We start from the raw sequence: 21,265 nt of genomic DNA, 5'->3' as shown, positions 1-21,265 counted from the left end.
TACCAACGTTCCTTTGCCCTGGTGTTTCCAACCCACCAGAAAGCCCCCTGCCTTTGAGATCTGCAGCTGCAAGAGGTCCGGAGACCCCAGAATAGAGGGGGTTTGAAGCAGAGTTTTCTGACGTTCCCCATCTGTAGGCACCCTGCGAGGAAGTGAGGAGGGGCAGGGTCTCATTTCCCCAACACAAGTAGGATATCAGCAAACTGGATACAGGGAACCAGTCCCCACTCCCTCTCTAATGATCAAAGGAAATAAGCACAGTATGAAGGGAGAGATCCTTGCTGCACGTCTTATAGATGTGCAGGCTTTTCCCACAGCTGGGAAACGATCACCCACTGACCTGCTCTGCGCCTCCCACGAGTGCCTGGGACGCACAGAATCACAGAGCAAGCTGGGACCTTTGCTCCAATCCCTGGTGATGCACTAGAGACAAAGGGGACATCAAAACACTACGGGTCTGATTCTTGTGGACACTACAGCCTCTTTGCACCAACCTGGCCTCCACATGGGGGTCGATTAGTTACATGCTCTTTAAGGCATGTGGTGGTAAAGGGGTTCGGGGTGAATGAGAATCAGCCTGGAGGATGGAGTTCTGTCTCCCTGAGTAGAATACAGGAGCTCAGGGGACAATTGCTCTTATCACTGACACTGACGTGACTTCACCCTGTCGGTGGGGAATAGGGTGACCAGATGTCCCAATTTTATAGGGACAGTCCCGATTTTTGAGTCTTTTTCTTATATAGACTCCTATTACCCCCCACCCCCTGTCCCGATTTTTCACAGTTGCTGTCTGGTCACCCTAGTGGGGAATATAATAGTGAGACCGAGAGACGATTTGGGCACTGTGGCCATTGGCTGATGTCATCCATAAACATCAAAGGCCAGGCAGAGCCAGCGCTGTGATCACGCCAGGAACTGGGTGGGCTGAACCTTGGTAGTTCAAGAAACCTCAGGCTTCCTTCTCTCCAGTCCCTCTTGTATGAGACATGTGACTCCGTGGAGGAGTCTCTCTTTTCACTCTCTGTTGCTGTGGCTGTCAGCATTTCTGTTTAACTTGAGCCATGTAAGCAGGGGCGGCTCCAGGCACCAGCGCTCCAAGCGCGTGCCTGGGACACCAAGCTGCGGGGGGCGCTCTGCCGGTCGCCGCTAGGGTGGCAGGCACGGTGCCTTCAGTGGCTTGCCTGCGGAGGGTCCACTGCTCCCGCGGCTTCGGTGGACCTCCCGCAGGTGTGCCGGAGCCGCGGGACCAGCAGACCCTCCATGCTTGGGGCGGCAAAATGTCTAGAGCCGCCCCTGCATGTAAGCACATGGAAAGCGAAAGGCAGGATAGAAATCCAAACACTAGACAAAGTAGCACAGGCACATTTCCCTTTAGCTGCCATTCGGTCTGGCCTGAAAGACTCACTGGTGCTTGTGCAGCGGGATAGTGCACTGGAGCAGATGCACTAGATTTCTGCTCTGGGACTGTGCACCGGTGCATATGCATGAGGATGGTGTATTGGGCACGTGCACTAAATTTGTGCACTAGTGTGTGCTCTCTGACCCTCTCCACTGACCCTGGATTTGTGCATGGGGATATATGCGCCCAAGGCACACGGGCTCATGCGCTAGACTTGGTAGCTAACATGCTGATAGCTCTTCCTGTTTGCAGATCACAAAGGAGGGCGAGAAACAATATCTCCCTTTTATAGAAGGGGAAACTGAGGCACAGCAATTTATCCAAGGTCACACAGCAGGTCAGTGGAAAGGCCAAGCTTGGACTCCTGAGCCCCAGTCCCTTACACTAACCACCAGACAACATTGCCCCCTGCAGCTTGACAGAGAGAAGATGCCTGGAGGGAAGCAAAACAATTCACTGCAGTAAAGTGGGGGAGGTACAAAGGGCGCCTTTATACTTCCATTAGCTCCCAGAAGGCCGTGGAAGGCAGCTCACAGAGGACGCTGGGATGATCTCGGCTGAGGTTGCCACTGGGCACACTTCCAGAGAGCCCTCTTGCCAAGTGGCTGCGGGAGCCAAAGGGGGTCAAGTGGTCTCAGGAGTGGTAGAGCCACACAGAGTAGTGTCTCTACAGTGTGAACATGGGTGATGGCTACAGGAAGTGTGGCAGAAGCTTCAGGAAGAGTTCTGGAAAAGTGACAACAAGGGACTTTCTTCTTCCAGGCCTGCTCCCCTGCGCTGTGTATGGGGACAGGAGCATGTGTGCAGAGGGAGCTGCAGGGAGGGTTTGGGGTTACAGATACAGGGATGTAAGCATGTGTCTCGGTGGATGGGAGACGCAGCAAGGCGTGGTGCACCGCCAGTGCACCATATCTGGGTTCGCTGATAAGAATGTGCACACGGGAGTAGCTGTATGTGCACAGAAGGTGCAGTAGTCACAGTGGATGTGAACAGGCATGGATCTGAGGGTGTACATGGACGTGGCTGTCCATGCACAGCAGTATATGGGCATGAATATAAGTGGGGAGATGGACGTGAGGCTAAGGGGTGCAAGAATGTGTGTTTGTTAATGGGGTGCACAGGGATTGCATGGACATGTAAAGTGTGAGTGTAGATGCATATGGTATGGCTAGGAGATTGTGAAGGGATGTCCATGGGGGTGTTGGAGTGTACGCTCACTGGAGGCTATGGGCAGGAATGTAATGTGTATGAGATGCTGGAGAGCATATGCGTATGCATATGAGTTTATCTATGGAGGGATGGCTGTGGTGAGTATACACTCCTGAATAGGAGTGCGTGGATGGAATGTGTGCTGGGTATGCAGGGACTCATGGGTCTATGTGAGTATGTGTATGTTCTGGACCTATCCATGGATATGGCAGTGGGGCAGCGCCTGGGCACAGACAGGAAGCCTTAGGCTGAGGCGAGGCAGTGTGCTGGAGTACCCGGCTCCAGGATGTTGCAAGTGGAAGAACATTTTCTCTGCACAGTGTCTAGGCGTGAGGCAGGGAGCTGGACAGGTGGCAGGGACTCCCCTACAAGCTGAGGTCCACCACAACATGCCTGTAGACCAGCGTGCTGCTCTTGAAGCTGGGGGACAGCAGAAGGTCCATGTCCTCCAAGGGGACGTAGTGGAAGGCACGGGGGGCTTGGACAGAGAGTTCCTGGAACTTGACAAACTTCTGCTTCTCCTCATCCCAGAGGTAAACGTGGGTGAAGGAGAAGTCGCTGCCCAGTGCCATGTACTGGCGCTGGGACACCAGGAAGGGCTGCATGACCATGGAGCCCCGCGAGGGCAGGGTCTGCAGCTCGGTGAAGCGCTGCCCCTCCCACTTGACCACCTTGGAGTCCCCGATGTAGCGGCTGAGGCACAGGTAATTGTCTTTCTTGAACTTGAAGTGCTTGACCATCTGCACATCCATCACCTCGGCCACCTCCCCCTGCTGCAAAAACTGCTTCTGGGTGTGGCTCCACTGGTAGATGATGGGGGCCTGGGAGCTGCTGGAGATGATGAGCCGGGGCTTGCCTTCGTTCTCCACGTATTCCACGTCGGTGTCGCGGTGCCAGGGGTGCAGGGCCTGGTGGGAGTAGAAGCCATTCTGGTTCCAGCGGTAGAGGCTGGTGGAGCCGGCCTTGGAGCTGTCGGCGATGACGAAGTACCAGTCACCGTCAATCTGGAAGGCCTCGATGTCATTGGGCTTGCGGATCTTCCTGCTGTCCATGTCCTGGATCTTGATGAACTTGTCCACGTTGGTGTCCCAGCGGTAGATGTAGGAACCACCAAAGAGCTGTGCCACCACCACGTAGAGCTGTGACTGGGCCACGATGGGCTTGCAGTACACGGCCGAATGAGCTGCAAGGGGGCAAGAGGCAGAGTCAGCAGGGCAGGCCACTGGCCCCCTGCTCCAGTGCACAGTGTGCATGCATCAGACATGGTCTGCACCCAGAGCCACAGAGATCCAGCCCAGATTCTTGTCCTCCCGGTAATGCACCCAGAGCCCATGCCAGGTGGGCAGAGAAATCCATTTCCGGCTCTTCATACCCAAAATGAATTAGGCTGAGGGTTCCCTCTCCCTATCAGGACTGAAGATCTTTTTCACCTGTGTCTGTCACAGACACATGCACTTCCTGGTGGCGGGGAGAGGAGAAGAACCTGGACTGGATTTTGGTGCCCATCTGGAAGGATGATGTCCATGTGGAATAGCTCTGGAGCAGTTTCCAGTGGCTAGTGGAGGAGAGTGTCCCAGGTGAGCAGCGTTAGCATACCTGCTTGCAGAGACACATACCACACACTTGTGCACACACCTGCATAGTGATGGAAAATCCAAACCCTCTCTTAGGCTAGGCTTCCCAGGAAGGAGGTGGAATCCCCGTCACTGGAGGATTTTAAGAACAGGTTGGACAAACTCCTGTCAGGGACGATCTAGGTTTACTTGGTCCTGTCTCAGTGCAATGACGTGAACTAGATGACCTATGGAGGTCCCTTTCAATCCTACATTTCTATGATTCTATAACCACTCACATATACATACACAGCAGCACTTTCACATATGCACTCAAACACTTGGAGACTTTCCCATATACGCATGCACGCACTCTGCTGTTGGCCTTGAATCTGAAGGGGACTCCAGGTTGCTTTGCTGTGACAGCGAGGATGCAGCTCCTGCAATCTGCACTCCCTGCCTCTGCCCAAAGGGAGTGGGAAGAACCACCCGGCACTGCCAGGTGTTTCTGCCCCTAAGCTCTGCACTGTAAACCCCAAGGGTAGCTCACAGCTTCCCAGGAACCATGCCCTGAACCACGCCAGGGAGGCTAATGTCCCCTCTTCCTATCCCCCTGCCATGTACCTCTTCATGGCTCATGCAACGAGAGACTGATTACAAGCGACCATGAACCCCTGATGATAGGATCTTGCTGTTTCTCCTAGTGCTCACTATTATGGGACTTGCTGTCTCCCATCTCAGGCCCCACTCCTACAGGGAAGTACAGGGCCATGGCAGGATGTCTGTCTGCATGGCTGGTCCTTACCAGGGATGCGGTCAAAGTCTCGTAGCTTGCGCTCCACATAGTCCCACTTGAGGATGGTGCAGATGCTGGCACTGGGCTGTGCCAGTGCTATGTAGAGGTCGCTGCTGTAGATAAAGGGCTCAGCTGACACCGACTGGAATGGCAGGACCTGGTGCACCACAAAGTCTGGGAGGGAAGGGATGAAGATGAGGCCGCAGTGGGGACCCCCATCATAGCACCCAGCCCTCTGCTCCCTGGCCATGGCAGCATCACCAACGGCTTTACTTTTCAACCATGCCCATGGAAAGTGGCCCCATATCCACTCTCCCCTGCCTCCAGCCCCAGCCTGCTAAACAAGCACAAGTCATGCCTTGTGAAGCAGTGAAAGCAGCAGCCACTCCTACCTGTCGTGATGCAGCTGAAGTCCTTCAGGGCCAGGTTCCAGATCTTCTGCCCCTGGTAGCGGATGGGGCTGCTGCAGAAGATGGCAGGCACTGTGGCATTGGTCCTCTCCATCCATTCCACCAGCCACTTGATTTTGCAGTCGCAGATGAAAGCGTTGCCCCGGAGGTCCCTGCGGAGGGGAGGGTTTACAATGGAGCATTGGTCACATGAGCAATGAAACCCCACTACCGCCCGTCCCTCACCCCGCAGCTACAGACGAGGCCGGGAACCCCAAAGCATGTGCTTATGGTCTGGGCCTGGAGAAGGAAATGGATTCAGGTCTGGGGGAAGCTAGTCTCAACCCTGGTGTGTGGGTGGGGAGCACATTTAGTCCCTCGTGCCGCGTTAAAGAGACCCACCCCTCTGTTCTACCTCCTGTGCCCTGAGCCCACAGAGCCCTAAGGTGCATGTGGATATTGACATCTTCCATCCCCAAAGAGATGGCTAGGGAGCTGGGTGCTGGATCTGCAGGCCAGGAGGGGTGGGGTAAAAGCACTGAGGTAGGCAGGAGAATGGAGAAGCAGGTTGGGCTGCTCAGAGGACCAAGGTTCCTGGGCTCTGATATCCTGCTCATTGGCTCTACAGAGCATGGGACAGCAGCTCCCTCAATAACAGGCTCTTAGTGGTGGTGGGAGACCTGAGCGGGGCCTTACAGGTCACTGAGGATGTCCAGAGGGATGAAGATATCTCTGGGTAGTGTCTGCAGGTTGTTGTTGGCCAAGGATCTAAAAGAGAGAGAGAGACAGAGAGAGAGAGAGAGAGAGAGACAGAGAGAGAGAGAGAGAGAGACACTTATTACCAGGAAAAGTGGCACCTCTTTTCGAACGGACCCTGGGCAGAAGGCCTGTCCCAGAAGCCAGTACTGTGTCCACAGTGGCAACGCCCAACCCACAGCTCCAGCATTCTTTGATAGGTGGAGGTACCACCCTAAAAGTCAGAGAGGCAAAGTTGTCTGCTTGCTGCGAAACTCACAAATAGATGGACTCGTTGTACTGCGTCAGGCATGCCATCCCCACAGGCACGTGCCCAGCATGCCAGGCATATTATACCCACAAGCTCTGTGGTGCACATTATACCCACAGACATGGTGAGGTGTGCTAAACTCACAAGTGCTGTGAGGTGTGGCATGACCATGGGAATGCCATATCCACAGGACCTGCTAGGTGCACACACAGGCCCACGCCAAGCGTGCCATGCCCATCGGCATGGGCCATACTCACAAGTGTGTCAGGGACTTCAGTCCTCGGAAGGTAAATTTTGACAGAGAGCGGATGTCATTGTTCTCAATGAACCTGCAGGGAAAAATGAGGACACAGGTCAGGCCCTCTGCTCCCTGAGAGGTGGTGCTGCCAAGCAGCCCCAGAGACTGAGCTCCCCTCTCTCCTGGGGTGGCCTCTTCAGATGGGAGGAGAGCATCCATGGGGTGGGATGCCATGACCTCCCAACCCTAACCAGAGGTGGCACCCTCCCTGGAACCCCTGCCCCCCGAAAGACCTTTCTCTTCCCAATTCCCACCATCCCCTCCCTCCAGCTGACCCTGGTGCGAAGGAGAGGCGAACGTACAGGTACTGCAGGTGGGAAAGGCCGGTGAAGGCATTGTCCCCAATCAGTGTAAACTTGTTGGAGTTCAGTAAGCTGCAAAGAGAAGGGTAAGACATCAGCTCCAGGGGCTCTCCAGCTGGGCTGCATTAGGGGTACTAGGCTGAGAATAACAGAGATGGGAATCCCTTCCCACTGCTGGGGGTGCACTGAGGAGGCAGAAATCTGGACGCAGGGTGTGAGTTCAAATGCTACCTGCTGCAGCTCAGCCATGGCCAGGGGTTAACCCTCGACGCCCAGGCAGGGGAGGGTTCCATGGAGTGGGGGAGGCCTTCCCATTGCACAGGGCTGAGTGCCTCCGTGTAGGATAGTGGGGGAGCAGAGTAGTCCCTCATGCCTGTGGTTTGTCCTGGTGAGAGGGGATAAAGGGGAGGTTTTCTCTGCCCATCTGTATCTCCCATGACCTCACCATTCAGCCACCTAGATCAGGCAGGCCCAGCTTTGAGGGAGATCAAACCTTACAGCTCCAAGGCCTCCTGAAGGAGACTCTGCCGAGCCTTTACCAGCCCCTGCTGCCTCACAGGGTATGGGAAGGCCTGTGTCCCCATCCCTGGGGACTGCCATGGCAATAACAAGCCCCCATCCCAAGGAGAGACCCAGAGACGTACAGGAACTGCAGGAGGGGGATGTGAGCGAAGGCTGCTGCTTTGATTTCAGTAAAGGCTGCATTCACCATGGTCCTGCGGAGAAGGAAAGGGGGAGAGAAAAGCTCAGGACCATTCCAGGAGGATGGGGCGTTCAGCACTCAGAGAAGTGACAGCAGGATAGTGTGGGCTGGAGTTAGGCAGACAGCAGTGTGCAGAGCCCGTCAGGGACTTTTCAGCAAAGTTTGATTCTGTGGGGAAATGCCCGTTCACAGAAACCAAAGCTGCCCTCAGGGAAGGATGGTTGGTTTCTACAGGTTTCCCGTTTCCGAACAAACTTGAAAACACATTTTAAGTTGCCAAGGGCTCCCCTTTTTGGACATTTTCCAAATGAAGGAAAAAAAGGTTTGTTTTTCAGGTCAAAATCTTTTTTAGTTTCCAAATTTTAGTGCACGGTAAAGGAAAAGTTTTTTTTTAAAAGGTTGAAATTGAAATGATGCATTTCCCCGGAATCAATTTGAAATTTTCTACCGATCTTTGGTTTACAAATGTTTTCAAGATTTCAACTTTTGGTCCTGATTCAGGATGGGGAAAATGTAGAAATCTTGAAAATCCTTGCAGGTGAGGACAAGCATTTCCTGCCCGGTTCAACTGGCATGTGCTGTGTAAGCATCTCTGCCTCGCGTGTTGCTCTGCCAACACCCCTCAATGCTGGCCCACAGCCCCCCTACTCTCCCAGCCCCAGGGCCTGCCACAGCTCTGCCGACACTCCTCAATCCTGATCTGCAGTCTCCTGTTATCCTAGTCCTAGCTTGGCGTGTTCCAGTTATTGCTCTTGGATCCAGGTACGGCCTTTCCAGGGGGAGGTTTATATCTGCCCTCTGCTCCCCAGGTAGTGAAGGTATATTTAAAGAGCCCTCTCTCTCTTTTTTGCTGTAATTACAGCCTGTAGGTCCAGGGAGGTGCCGCAGGTCCAGTCGACAGGGCCATGCGTGTTCAAAGGGAGCCTGTCTGCCTCCTGCTGCAGAGAGCTGGTCTGCCTGGGACAGGTCCAGCCAGTGCAGTCTGATTGGAAATAAACCAATGGAGGCAGTGATGCTCAGTGTGTGTGGGGGGTGGGAGAGGGGGCAGAACTGCTAATGCAATGCAGGACCCACAGCATGGAGCAGGTGCTCCTCATTTGCATCATCCAATTCTCCCACTCCCCAGCACCCTGGCGAGGGGGATGGACTGCAGCAGAGCCAGCGTGTGCAGGAAGGAAGAGTGCTCCTGCAGACAATGAAAGAATGAGGTCAGCAGGCATCCCAGCCTGGGCTCTAGGGTTTGAGGGGGACAGGCCAAGAACAAGGGGCCTAGGATGGGCAGAAGTTGGGTATGCTTCAGGGCTTCAGACAATCTGTATTAGAGATCAGGATTGGAGTTATGCAGGGGGTGGGAGGCAGATTATCTCCCATCTGCTATTGTGCTGGTGCTGGCCGCTCTCAGAGACAGGACACTGGGCTAGATGGCCCTCGGGTCTGATCCAGTCTGGCAGTTCCTGTGTTCCTATGGAATTTCTCAGGCCCCACCAGGGACGTAGCCAGGGGGAGCATGCGGTGCACCCACACAGCAAACAAAAAGGGACTCTCTCTCACATGCACACACTCCAGCATCAGACACATACACAGTAGATGCACACCCCAGACAAAAAATACAGAGGCACTAGACACACACACCTACCAAGCACACGCACACACTTCTCCCACACCACCCCGGCAATCTACAAAGGGTCAGTTCCAGTATGTCACTGCAGAGATACAGCAGTGACAGGCGCATGAGATTCTATTAAACCAGTCCTTTTCCTTCCCTGTTCTCACCCCAGCCAGGCCAGGAGGGACCCGCAGGCAGTTAGGAGCTCTTTGAGGTCAGTGAGAGGTGATGGTGCCATGCCGAAGGGGGCAATCAGGACCTATTGCTAGGTCTGGATCAGCTGTGACTAAAACAGTGAAAGGAAAGGGCTGCCTATTTCTGTGCTGAGGAGCTACCAAGGAGGTGGCAACACACAGATGAGAGTGTTCGTGTAGCCCTCTCCCCCCCACACACACACTTTCTGCACTTGCACCAACACACACTACTTTTCATACACCTCGCTTTCATTCACACACACAGAGACACACACTTCCATACACAAACCTGCTCATTTATAAACATAATGCATTTGCACAACACACACATGCACTGCACGTATGCGCACCTCCCCACACCTGAGGAACAACATGCTCACCCAGCCATGCACATGCTTTCACTGATGCACATTCAGACAGATAACATGAGCAGAAAGAAAAATACACACAAGAGGTATAGACACCCAGCATGGTCATGCCGACATGTTTACATGTACACACACAATTGTCTCATACCAATAAGCAGCTACAGTATACATACACAAGAACCTGCATGCACACAGAGGGCTATTATTGAACACACATCATACATTTGTGCACACATATACCCCACGGATTCACACATACACCATCTCAAACCCACTACAACCCTGTTCTGATGTAACCCCAGGGAATATGCTGACTTCTGGGAACCCTCCAATAGCATCAAGGGCCCTCAGCCTTTTAGTCTAAAGCTCAGTCAACCCCATGGATTCCCCACCTCCATCTCCCTCAACCCCAACCCCAGAGTTTTCCGTAGCCCACTTACCTCCCCCACCATACCCCATTCTTCATCCCAGTGATCCCCCCTCCACCCACTCCCTCCTGCTCTGATGATACTCACAGGGAAATGACCTCTGGGGGCAGGTTCCTGGGGACCGCTTTGGAGTCGATGCAGAAGGCAGTGTCCCTGGTGCAGGAGCAGCTCTGGGGACACGGGGGCAGCTTGGGGGCTCGCTTGGAGCTTGCAGGCAGCCAGAGGTAGGCCAGGCTGATCAAGAGGAAGGCAAGGACTTGCCCCATCCGCATCACTTTCCCTGGCTGCAGCTCAGCCATCACCCTGGCCTGGCCTCCGTCCCCTGCAGGAGAAGAATCCCCCTGTGGACGGTTGCTTCAGCTCTGCTCTGTAATCCTCCCTCCTCTCCTGGCTTTGCTGTCAAGCCCAAGAGCTGCAGTGAAGAGCTGAAGCAATCCTGGGAGTGAGGATGCCACAGTCCATCATGCTTCTCTGCAGAGCACCACACTCAACTGCTAGGGTGGGGGAAGCAGGAGTGCTTTGCTGCTGATTGATTTGTCTAAGTGATATCATGGCTGAGAATCTCTGGTGCATGGGAAGTGTGTGAGTGTGCCACGTGCAATAGCATGTGTGCCTGTGCACACTGCATGCACTAGTATGTTTGCAGATGCGAGTGTGTGTATGTACTGCATGTAACTGTGTATGTGTGTCTCTCTCTCCAGGTATGAATTCTGCATGTGTGTTTGAATACATGTGTGTGTCTCTGTGTGTGCATGTGAATGTGAAAATACATGTGCAAGAATGTAACTGTGAATGTTTGTAGTGTGCATGCAAATGCAATGTGTATACAAATATATAACTGTGTGTGTACTTTGTATGTGCAGGGCTGTGACCGATGGAGCATGTATGGGTTGTGAACGGCTCTGACTGGGCTCTTATGTGCCTGAGAGTCTGTGTGTGCTTGTGTGACAGCATGAGCCTGTGTGAGCCTGGGTTGTGTATGTTCTATGTGCGCTTGTGTGTTTATGTGTGTGTGAACATGGGTGTACATGCATGCATGAGTGTGTGACTATGTACAAGTGGGTCGGTGCACTTGGGTGGATGAACAGGTGTGCACATGGAAGTGTGTGCACCTGAGTGCTCTTGTGTGTATCCCGAGAGCACTGTTAGGGCAATTAAAGCACAGACTCTTCCACTGGCTTCTGGCCCTCGCTGACTCACCCTCCCCATCACACTCATTCCCATTCACCAGTTGTACAGAGGCCTTCACTTGCAGCAGGATCCTCTCACGACTTTGCCCTCCCTGCCAGCTCATTTCCTTCCAATCTCTCTGCCCTGTGCCCCTGGGTTTGCAGCATTCTACCTATGCCCCCGATTCCCTTCCCCATCAATCTCTGCCACCACCACCACCTTGTACACTCCTCAACCCCCTCCCATCTGACCCGTCCTTACTGAGCTGCTCTTGGATAATTTATGATGAGCTGAGTGACTCAGGAGGCACAAGCTGAACAGTGGCTCCCGTCCCAGGCACAGCCTTCTCCTGGCTAACAATGAGAGGGGATGGCTCTATGGAGGGCATTCTTACTCTCCACAGCTGGGCCTGAGGCCAGAACACTGACAACAAACAAACAAGGGTCCCAGGGCCCAGCGGAGGCAGGGCAGGGGGAGAAGTGATTGGCAAGTCGTTGGGTTGTCACTGAGTTCCCATGGGTCAGGAGAGGGGAGACAGCAAAGGGAGGGACATGGCCAGAAGCTATGGAGTGAGGGGATGGGTGGTGGGGCAGGACACATTATGGTAGCCCAGCTCCCCTTCACTGGAAGGGGCCTCAGCGCACAGGGTACATCATTGTTTCATCTGGACTTTCTCCGGGGAGCAGGGCAGGAAGCTGGGGGCAGGGCCAGCTCTAACTTTTTTGCCGCCCCAAGCACAAAAAAGAAGCTCTGCCCCACCTTAACACCCCCCCGTGAGCGCCGCCGAAGCCCCCGCCCCCCTAGTGTCACGCCGCCGAAGCTCCCAACCCCCCTGAGCGCCACACTGCCAAAACCCCCACCCATCTTGAGTGCCGCACCACCAAAACCCCCGCCCCCCTGAGCGCCGCACCGCCAAAGTCCCCGCCTCCCTGAGTGCCGCGCTGCCGAAACCCCCGCCCCCTCAAGTGCCGGGCCGCGCAATCCCCTCCCCCAAGTGCCGGGCTGCATAACCCCCCGCCTCCGCCCCCGACCGCCGCTGAAGCCCCCGCCCCCGAGCGCCATGCCTCCAAAGCCCCCGCCCCCCCCGTGCACCGCGCCGCTGAAACAAAAACAAACAAACAAAAAACACCCTCCAGCGCCTCCCCACCGAACCAAAAAAAAAAACAACCCGAGCGCCCCCTCCCCAAGGTGCCGCCCCAAGCACGTGCTTGGTCGGCTGGTGCCTGGAGCTGGCCCTGGCTGGGGGCAGTTCTGAAGCTCAAGGTGCATCTGACAGCCTGAGGGCAAGAAAAATACAAGGAGAGCTCTTCCTGCTGAGGGTTGGGCCAGCACCCCCAGTGCAAAACCAGCACAAAGGAGCAACCTCCGTTCTGTGCAGGCTTCGAGGCCTCAGGCGGGGAAGCTGGGGACTTAATAGCTGTGTACTATTGCCAGTCCTTTTATGTTCTGTCTCACGGTCTATGCAATCAGCTGCAGACAGGGTCAGGCTGAGCAGCTGTCAGGCCATGGTTAACTGCAGAACAACTGTAAGGTCAGATCAGCCTGGAGCAGGGTCAGAGGTTAGCTCTCAAACAGCAGAGAGGTCAAAATTCACTAGGGACCGGCTGATATGTTAGGAAGTGCCTGCATTCATTCAGTGAGCTGTAGAAATCAGCTCATCTCTGCCCAGCTGCAGCCCTGCAAACTTCCCCTGTCAAAGGTCTCACCCCTATTAGTAAGGTCCCTTACCCCAGAGGCTGTCCACAGCTGCAATTATTTAGATCCCAGTTTGAGACCAGAGTTTGAAGCCCTCAATGTCAAGAGAGAGGGTGGCTCAGAGCTCTGGTTTGGGTCTGTCTCTAATTGCAACATGTGGAAGCAACAACGTTGAGATGAGACACCTAGAGGGAACACTCCAGTGTTTGAGGGATCATACTCCATGACCCGTTCAGTACACTGGACAGAATGTGACTGACCCACGGCCCCTCCCCACAGGCCCCTGGCTGCCCACACTCCGATAAGGGCCCGGGCACTCACAACTAGTGCTTTTGTGAAAGGCCTTTGATTTTCGGCTTTTGCTTTGAACATCTGAAGCACCATCAGGTGCCAGAGGGGCTTAGAGACTCGGGGCACTGAGCCAAGCCTGGCCATGGCCATATCAATGGGCCGGATACTCCAGCCTGAAGGGCAGCACTAGCCCCTCAGAGCTGGATGACTTTGGTCTCAGAACCCTTGTGGTTGCAGCTCTTGGGTGCTAAGAGGCCCATGTGCCCAGAGACAAGTGTCCTCGGAGACTCTTGACTGACATGGGCCCAGGAGGTTATCAGAAATGCGGCTCTGAAGGGCTCCAGGGAAACAGGTTCACAAACAAAAATGAAGTGAACACTTGGCTTGCAGCCAGAAAGGCCTGGGGAACTCCAGCATGCCCTCCCCTTTTCTTCCGCCCCTCCACTATATCAGAGTCCCCTATATGAGCCCCTCTCCAGCCACGGAGCCTCCGGGGGCTGTTTTATTACTGGAGGAGCACTACAGGGACGGCCAGGGTCTGCAGAACAAGAAACAAGATGGATGTTAGCAGCAAGGAGGCTCTGATAGAGGCCCCTCCGGTATGGCAATGAACAGAGGATTGATAGTTCTGTTCTGTGTTTGTACAGCACCTAGCACAAATGGGTCCTGGGGCTTCTCAGTGATACAGGAATACATATAATAAAGGGGGGGTGGGGTCCTGTCCCTCCAGCATACCCACATCAGCTCTTCTTGCTGTTACTGTTCTTTTCTGTTCCCACAGGACTACACTCCCGTCCCCAGGATACCCTGCCTCTCCCCTCACCTCAAAAGACTCTTGATCATCATGGTGGTGGTTGTGATCATAGTCTTGGTTGTGCTGGGTTTCCTCCTGATGGGACTGCACATATCCGAGAAGCACACAGAAACTGTAAGTACAGTGTTAAAAACCCAGGGGCAGTGGTTCAGAGGGGCAAGTCCAGCTGTGTGCCACTGCAGAGGGGACGGGAGCACATTGAGGCTGCTGCAGCCATGCCCAGGAGCACAGGGAAGCAGATGCATCCAGGCAAAGTGGGCTGCTACGGCATGGGGTGGGTGCAGCCACACCCAGCTGCAAAGGGAACTCAAGCAGACTGGGAAATGCACCTGTGCACCAGTGCTAAGAGGCAGAAGCAGCCAGGTAAAGAGGCAGCTCCAGTACACAAGGGCAGCAGGAACAAGTGAAGCTGTGGACAAGCACAGAGGATAGCTGGAACCATAGACAGCTGCAGAGGAGACTGGGACACTAGAGGAATAGCTCTCTATTATCGGGGCCAGCAAAGAAGCGAAAGACTTCAGCAAAGTTTCAGTGGGTACCTTGAAATGGGAAGCTGCTGCAGCCCAGGGCTCTGATTTACTAATGTCTCTGCCTGCACTGAGTCAGCAGGGACGAAGGGAGTGCTGCTGGGAAAGAGGGCACTTCAGGGTATAGGCAATGAACAGCTGATGCATCGTATCTTCTGCTTTGGCACACCCAGCCCCCCGCACTGGGCACGCCTCACTTTGTGACTTTCCTTGCCTTCTAGGTTTTGCGAATGACTATTCACGGCCTGGATGGGGAAGGGTCCTTGCAGCAGCTCTCCATGAGCGGGAAAGATAGGACAGGGACTTTCCACATCAAGGCAGCAATCAATTCTTCAGCCACTGTCGTGTACGACTACCACCATGTAAGTAGGGCACGCTCAATTAGCTAGGCTTCGGGGAGCCTCTTTCAAACAGGTGGCCAGCCAGGCAAAGCTGGATAGAGCTATAGGGAACATTCATTGCTACACCCATAGCTCAGCCTGGGTGAGACCTGGACGGTCGGACTAGAGCAGGTTAGAATCCCTGGAGTCTCTATCACTCTCTTGATTAGAGGTAGCGGAATCAGTGATAATTTCAGCCTGGTCCATATAACTGTCCCAGATGCAGGCTGAGCCAAACCAGTGTATGTACCCTAGAGACAAGCTTGAACCAAAACTCCAGATCTGAATACACCCAAGATTTGGGATATTCAAAGTCCCACCCCCAGACCTGGATTGTGTGGCTTGGGCCCAGCATTATGCTGATGTCACACCTGGCTGTGAACTGACCACACTCTGACATCACTTCGTAGCTGCTAGTAAGCAAAGAAAAGTGGGTCCCAGGGGAAATAAAGACAGAGAAAAACCCTCACGTGTTAATGCAAGCAATAGAAAGTGAGTGAACAAGCATCAGGCTGGGGACGGCGAAGGGAGATGGATGGGGCACTGTCCTCATTGGCCAATGTGAGAGGGAAGGTGGTGGGGGATGGTGCAGGGGAGACAAGCAAAATAAGAAGGTGGGTTTGAGTTTGCAAAGCCTGCGTTTTGATCTTACAAAACCAAGCCCAGGGAGGTTTGGATCCAGTTCCTATCTACACAACTCCCACATTTTGGCGATCGCTTGCAGACACGGCACCAATCCTGGCCCATCTCGAGCTGATGGCTTTACAGTCTCAAAGGGAAAGGACGTGAGGGGTATAGGAGACTCTTGGGCTGAGAGCCACTTTCAGCAGACAAGAGGAGGATGGAGAGGGGTGACAATGGTGGAAGCAGCAGGGCCAGCTCTACAGTTTTCGCCGCCCCAAGCAGCGTGCCGAATTGCTGCTGCGGACGGCAGGGGCAGTCCATTTGCCCTTAGGGCAGCAGGCGCGTTTCCGTGGCGGCAATTCGGCAGCAGCTTCTATGTTTAGCTGAAGCCGCCGTGGACAGCTAAACATAGAAGCTGCCGCAGAATTGCTGCCACCGCGGAAACGCGCCTGCCACCCTAATGGCGCACGGACTGCCCCCACTGTCCGCAGTGGCAATTCAGCATGCTGCTTGGGGGAAAACAACAGGAACTGCCGCCCCTTGCAGATTGCCACCCCAAGCATCAGCTTGGAATGCTGGTGCCTGGAGCTGGCCCTGTGAAGCAGAAGGAGCTGTGCAGTTTGGGAGGGTGATTCAGTTCCAGTGAATACAACCTGGGGAGCTGCCATGATGGGAAGCCAGGGCTAAAAGTCACTCTGTGCTCTGTCTGCAAATAGCTGCTGATCTGCTACAAATCCTGGCAAGGCCAAGCCTGCTACATCACCAAGATGGACAAGGAGAACATTCAGGGCCTGGATACCATTGCCAAGATGTTCCAGCATTTCCAGGTGAGCAGCTGGGAATGCACACTCAGTGTGAGCCGTGCCGGGTACAAAGGCAGGCACAGGAGTGCAGGGAGAAAGAGCACTTGGGAGTAAGAAAGTTGTGAAAGATTAAAACACTGCAGAGGCTGGAGGCTGCTCTCTGAGTCCCTGGGAGACAGCTCGCTGCAGTCAGAGTGCACCAGCCTGGGTGTATGCAGTTTGAGCTCCCATTGAAGTCAGTAGGTGCTGCACCCTCTTCTGTGAGGCCTGAATTTGAGTCTCAGAGCCAAACTTATAAACGAAGCAACCAGTGAATATTTGCCTGCACAGAGCAGGCAGAGGCTACAGTGACTGTGTGCCACCAGTGACTGCACTGTTAATTCCCCACAGTGGGCATTTGCAGGATCACCACCTCCCCATCCTGGAGGACAGGAGCAATTGCTCCATGCCTCATGTACAGTATTCAATGCATACAACCAGAAGGGGATGCAAAGAATGAATTGCCCTTATCAAATGGCTTCCAGCCAAGGCTCTCCAAAGGCTTTGTGACTGGTAATTGAATCATATGCACACAGAGTGAGGTGCAGTGCAAGTCAGCAGTGTACTCCTTTTACTCGGAGTACAGTGGAGGCAGAGGAAGAGAAAGTGACCTCCCCAAGGTCTTCTGCTGAGGCAGTGGCAGAACTGGGCACAGAACCCAGGAGTCCTCGCCCCAAACCCCCGCACTCTCGCTGCTAGAAGACACTGCCTCTCTTGTACCAGCTCAGTCAATGCATTGGCAAGGTAGGATAATCTAATATTTGGGCGAGGAGAGCATTGCTAGTGCAAGAGAGGAGTGGTGGATGGTTTGGACATCCTCACACAGCACAGGATGCTTCCATGGCTATTCTGAAGCACTGAGAGCTTAGTTTCCAGAGCAGGAAAAAAACGACGACGTGAGCACATCTTGTTATGATTAGCACCTGATGGTGTCTAAGGATTGTAAACTCCTAGTCCCCCAGCCTGGGCTATAAATTATAGTTCCTGAAATGGTGTGTGGGTAGGGCAACCGGATAGCAAGTGTGAAAAATCGGGACAGGGAGTGGGGGGTAATAGGCACCTATATATCAAAAAGCGCCCAATATCAGGACTGTCCCTATAAAGTCGAGACATCTGGTCACCCTATGTGTGGGGGTGGTGCATATCTAATTCTATTATTTCCTGTCCAAGCTCAAACAGGGTGAAGAGATGGAGGAGGTGGGGTTCCCTGTGCCCCAGGCCAATCGCTCCATTTTGGGCACTACAATTAACATCCTGTGCAGCAACGTTCCCATCTACTGGGCTTAGCAAGGGCTCAGGTGGGTGAGCAGTAGAGCAGCTGGGTGTCAAGGGGAGCTGGTTTTAGTCAGTGACTGAACAATCAGAACTGCCTACAGCAACTCTCTCTTTCTCACACACACACATACACACTCACACACACAGTTGCAAAAGCCCTTTGCCAGAGGATTCCCCCCACACCCCTTCCACGCACACAGATTTGCAAAAGCAACAAGCCCTTTGCCAGAGACCAATCAAATCCCTTCCCAACCATCAAATCACCACCAGGCTCTGGACAAGCAGGATGCAGAAGAAATGTCTCCATCTGGCTGGTAAAAAGACAAGACTTCCACCCGCTCTGCGCAGAGAAACCAGAATGCAACAGTCAGCAGGAGGCCATAGCAGCCTCTCATTGACTCATTAGCAGCATCATTGCAGAGTTTTACGTGGCATGGGTGGAATCAGGCTTAAGAACCCAAGGGACTGTGTGTGCACGTGGGGGATGGTCTCCTCTTGGCCCTTTCACTTGCAGCCTTGTCTGGGAAGGTGGCTGAGGGAAGGTCTTGCTCTGCTGCCTGGGTTGGGAGGTGTCTAAAATATAACAAAAGCCAAAAGGTATCCTTATGGTTAAGGCACTGGGCTGGAACTCAAGAGAGCTAGGTTCACTTCTCTGCTCTGCCATAGATTCCCTGCGTGACCCTAGACAAGTCACATTGGGGCCAGGTTTTTAAAGGTTTTTAAGCCTCTAACTCTTATTGAAATCCCTTAAAAATCTGTCCCTTTCTCTCTCTCTCTGCCTCAGTTCTCCCATCTGTGAAATGGAGATAATGATGCTTCCACTGCCTGTCCTATCCATTTAGACTGTGAGCTCTTTGGGGCATAGACCTCACCACATGTATGTACAGCACCTAGCACAATGCAGTACCCGACCTCAACTGGGACCTTGGGCACTACCATAGTGCAAATAATAAATAGCGAGATGGAAAACAAACAAGGTTACCTGGTCACACGTGGCTTTCTCCGTATGGATTTCTTAGGCTGCAGCTATTGTAGCTCAAACTTCTCATGCTCCACCATTTATCTTACAGGTCTCCGTGCAGTCTGAGCTCCTCATCTCTGCTGTCGCTTCCCAGTGAGATGGGCATGGCGCCCTTGTATCCATAGTGCTGGGACTTCTCTCTTACAATGATGACTACATTGTGTGTGCAATCACCGGACAACTGGGCCTAGGCTTGGCCCGTGGGCCGGCGGGTGGGTGGTTGCATGATCTGCAGCCATTGCAAAGCTTTTATTCTGTTGCCACACAAAGCAGCTGGGAATTTTCAGGTGGCGCTTGCAATAAAATGAGAGTTTCGTATATGAGTTTGTTCTTCTGTCTGAAAAGTAAAATCTCCATAGAGCGAACACGCTGCTTCCTTTATTCTCTTCTTAGAGAAATTTGTCTTTTCCCTGCTGGATCCTGCCATATGGTACTGATTTAATCAGAACTGCTCAGGGCCTTGTTTATACCCAGGGCCAGAACATGTGAATGGGTGTTCACCCAATAGGATTTAAAGGTTGGTAAATTCACACATGTTGAGAGGCAGTGATGGCTAGTGGACAGAACACTGGACTGGAAGTCGGGGGGTCTGGCTTCTATTCCCAGCTCTGCTATTGACCTGCTATCTGACTGTGGGCAAGTGACTGCTAGTGCACCTCCAACAAAGGCTAAAGTACAACATCAGTAGTGCCTGGCCCTTGCGCTGGCCCCTCTGCACAAGCTGAATGTTCCTCGCTGTGCGTGATCACTCAGCAGATTTCAGTGCGGCTGGGACACAGATAATGCATCCGGTTATTACACCGATCCTGGAGCTGGATTTGTAAACTGGCTGGGTGATTATATGATTAATAATAGCTCGGGCAGAGACTTGCAACACTACCTTTGGGATTTAGACACACAATTCCCCATGAAACAAATGGAAACCCCCAGCCTTGTTGTTATCTTCAATTGGGGTGAGATAATCTCATACTACAGGGGCTAATCAGCTTGCTGCAGCGGAGAAGGAAGAAATGCAAATATGTGTACATACACACACACACAATTTCAAATTTGGTCAGGTGATCTATGAAGGGGCTGCTTCTTCTGTAGCATCCACTACTGGCCACTGTCAGAAACAAGACACTGGCCATGGCGGGTCTGTGGACAGATCCACTCAGGTGACTCCTGTGTTCCGGTACTTCCAGCCTCTCTCTCTTGCATCAGGCTCTTTAGGCAGCATCAAGGGGGCCTGGTGCTGGTACTGGATGCTCAGGTTGCAGAGTTGGGAAGATGGGGATCGTCAGGTGGCCCAGCAGCTACCACAACCACAAACAAAACCTACCCTGCGAGTGGAGTGTTGTGAACAGGATGGGTCACAACTCGCAGAAAGCTCTCCCTAGCTTCTGGCTTGTCCTTGAGGCCTTCACAGCACGGTCAGGTGAACCCATCTCCTCCCCTGCAGACAGCTCCACCGGTTCCCCATTCATTACAGAATCCAGTTTAAAATGATTCATCTCACCATGTTTTCTAACCCCTCCAGGAGGTGGAGGGATGTCAGTGTGCATCTGTACAGGATAATGTTGGTGATATATGTTTTTGTATGTGTCTGTAGCTGAGCGCATATGTCCCAGTGTATATATGTGTTTCCACACAGGACTCTGTGTCTGCGTGTTTGTAGAGGTGTGTTGGTATGTGCGTCTCTGCACATGGGTGTGGGTGTGCATAAGTGAGTGTGCTGGCATGCGTATATGTATGGGGGTGTTATAGTGTATGCATGCATAGCAGTATGTATGCATGTGTCACATTGTCGGCCTGAACATACACTACCACAGCACAATTGTGTATGGATTGTGCTGGCTCTGCTCATCTGTGTATCAGTATAATGGTCTCACCCTGTTGTCTTGGAAAGGGAACGCAAGAACAACTGGCAGAGGACAGAGATTCCCCTTAGCTATCCAACCTAAAGCACAACCTTGGATCTGAACATCCCCGAGCTCTGGGAAAGTTAAGATCTCAAGCTGCAGCTTGTTACCATCTCCTTTAGGAAACAAGTGATGAAACAGGAAAGGAACAATTTTCATGTGATACCCTTCTTGAAACTTTGAAACCAACTAAACTCGCTGCTGTAACATCTTAGAGAGACAGACAGAGATTGAACACCAGCAGTGTAAAGTTAATCTGTCAGGCAGGGTCAATCTCCCCTAAAGCTGGCAGATATCATCATAGGAAGAGGGGTCTAAGCCTCGGATTTCTTACAAGGCAATTGGCTAAGCTGACAATGACCCGCCAGTTAAACAAAAGAGCCCACTGGCCGGTGCCAAGTGGAACAAACCTAGAAAACGAAAAACGGCCCTTCGACCCCCAGCAATAGGAAGCAGGCTGGAAGTTGTAACTAG

General features: G+C 53.2%; 2 protein-coding genes across 3 annotated transcripts; one reads left to right on the top strand and one right to left on the bottom strand.

The window, feature by feature from the left end:
• Positions 1-253: 253 nt before the first annotated feature.
• LGI3 (leucine rich repeat LGI family member 3) lies at positions 254-10,745 on the bottom strand. 2 transcript variants are annotated; one of them, XM_050940044.1, is made up of 8 exons: positions 10,339-10,745; positions 7,597-7,668; positions 6,953-7,024; positions 6,610-6,681; positions 6,043-6,114; positions 5,350-5,519; positions 4,967-5,131; positions 254-3,791 (listed from the first exon to the last, which is right to left on the bottom strand). In XM_050940044.1, exons 1-8 carry the CDS (start codon positions 10,548-10,550, stop codon positions 2,974-2,976), a joined length of 1,653 nt encoding a protein of 550 aa, XP_050796001.1. In that variant the 5' UTR covers positions 10,551-10,745; the 3' UTR covers positions 254-2,973. The 2 variants fall into 2 exon arrangements, with proteins under 2 accessions (XP_050796001.1, XP_050796000.1); XM_050940043.1 differs by having other exon boundaries at positions 6,926-7,024; positions 10,339-10,565.
• Positions 10,746-13,871: 3,126 nt separating this feature from the next.
• On the top strand, positions 13,872-19,208 carry LOC127044980 (pulmonary surfactant-associated protein C-like). The gene is made up of 6 exons (XM_050940329.1): positions 13,872-14,006; positions 14,189-14,335; positions 14,970-15,110; positions 16,469-16,579; positions 17,765-17,892; positions 18,940-19,208. Exons 1-5 carry the CDS (start codon positions 13,965-13,967, stop codon positions 17,879-17,881), a joined length of 558 nt encoding a protein of 185 aa, XP_050796286.1. The 5' UTR covers positions 13,872-13,964; the 3' UTR covers positions 17,882-17,892; positions 18,940-19,208.
• The last annotated feature ends 2,057 nt before the right edge of the window (positions 19,209-21,265 follow it).

The sequence above is a fragment of the Gopherus flavomarginatus genome, chromosome 2 (genome assembly GCF_025201925.1).
Source record: "Gopherus flavomarginatus isolate rGopFla2 chromosome 2, rGopFla2.mat.asm, whole genome shotgun sequence".
Classification (NCBI taxonomy): Eukaryota; Metazoa; Chordata; order Testudines; family Testudinidae; genus Gopherus; species Gopherus flavomarginatus.
Note: the sequence above shows the minus strand (reverse complement) of the source record. Positions and strands in the feature narration are given on the sequence as shown.

Coding starts and splice junctions, on each gene's coding strand:
- LGI3 (XM_050940043.1), bottom strand. CDS start 10,550: ATGGCTGAGCTGCAGCCAGGGAAAGTGATGCGGATGGGGCAAGTCCTT. Junction 6,115..6,609: donor CTGAAGTCCCTGACACACTT/GTGAGTATGGCC, acceptor TCTCTCTTTTAG/ATCCTTGGCCAACAACAACC. Junction 3,792..4,966: donor AGACTTTGACCGCATCCCTG/GTAAGGACCAGC, acceptor GCCCCCTTGCAG/CTCATTCGGCCGTGTACTGC.
- LOC127044980 (XM_050940329.1), top strand. CDS start 13,965: ATGGATGTTAGCAGCAAGGAGGCTCTGATAGAGGCCCCTCCG. Junction 15,111..16,468: donor TCGTGTACGACTACCACCAT/GTAAGTAGGGCA, acceptor GTCTGCAAATAG/CTGCTGATCTGCTACAAATC. Junction 16,580..17,764: donor AGATGTTCCAGCATTTCCAG/GTGAGCAGCTGG, acceptor TTCCTGTCCAAG/CTCAAACAGGGTGAAGAGAT.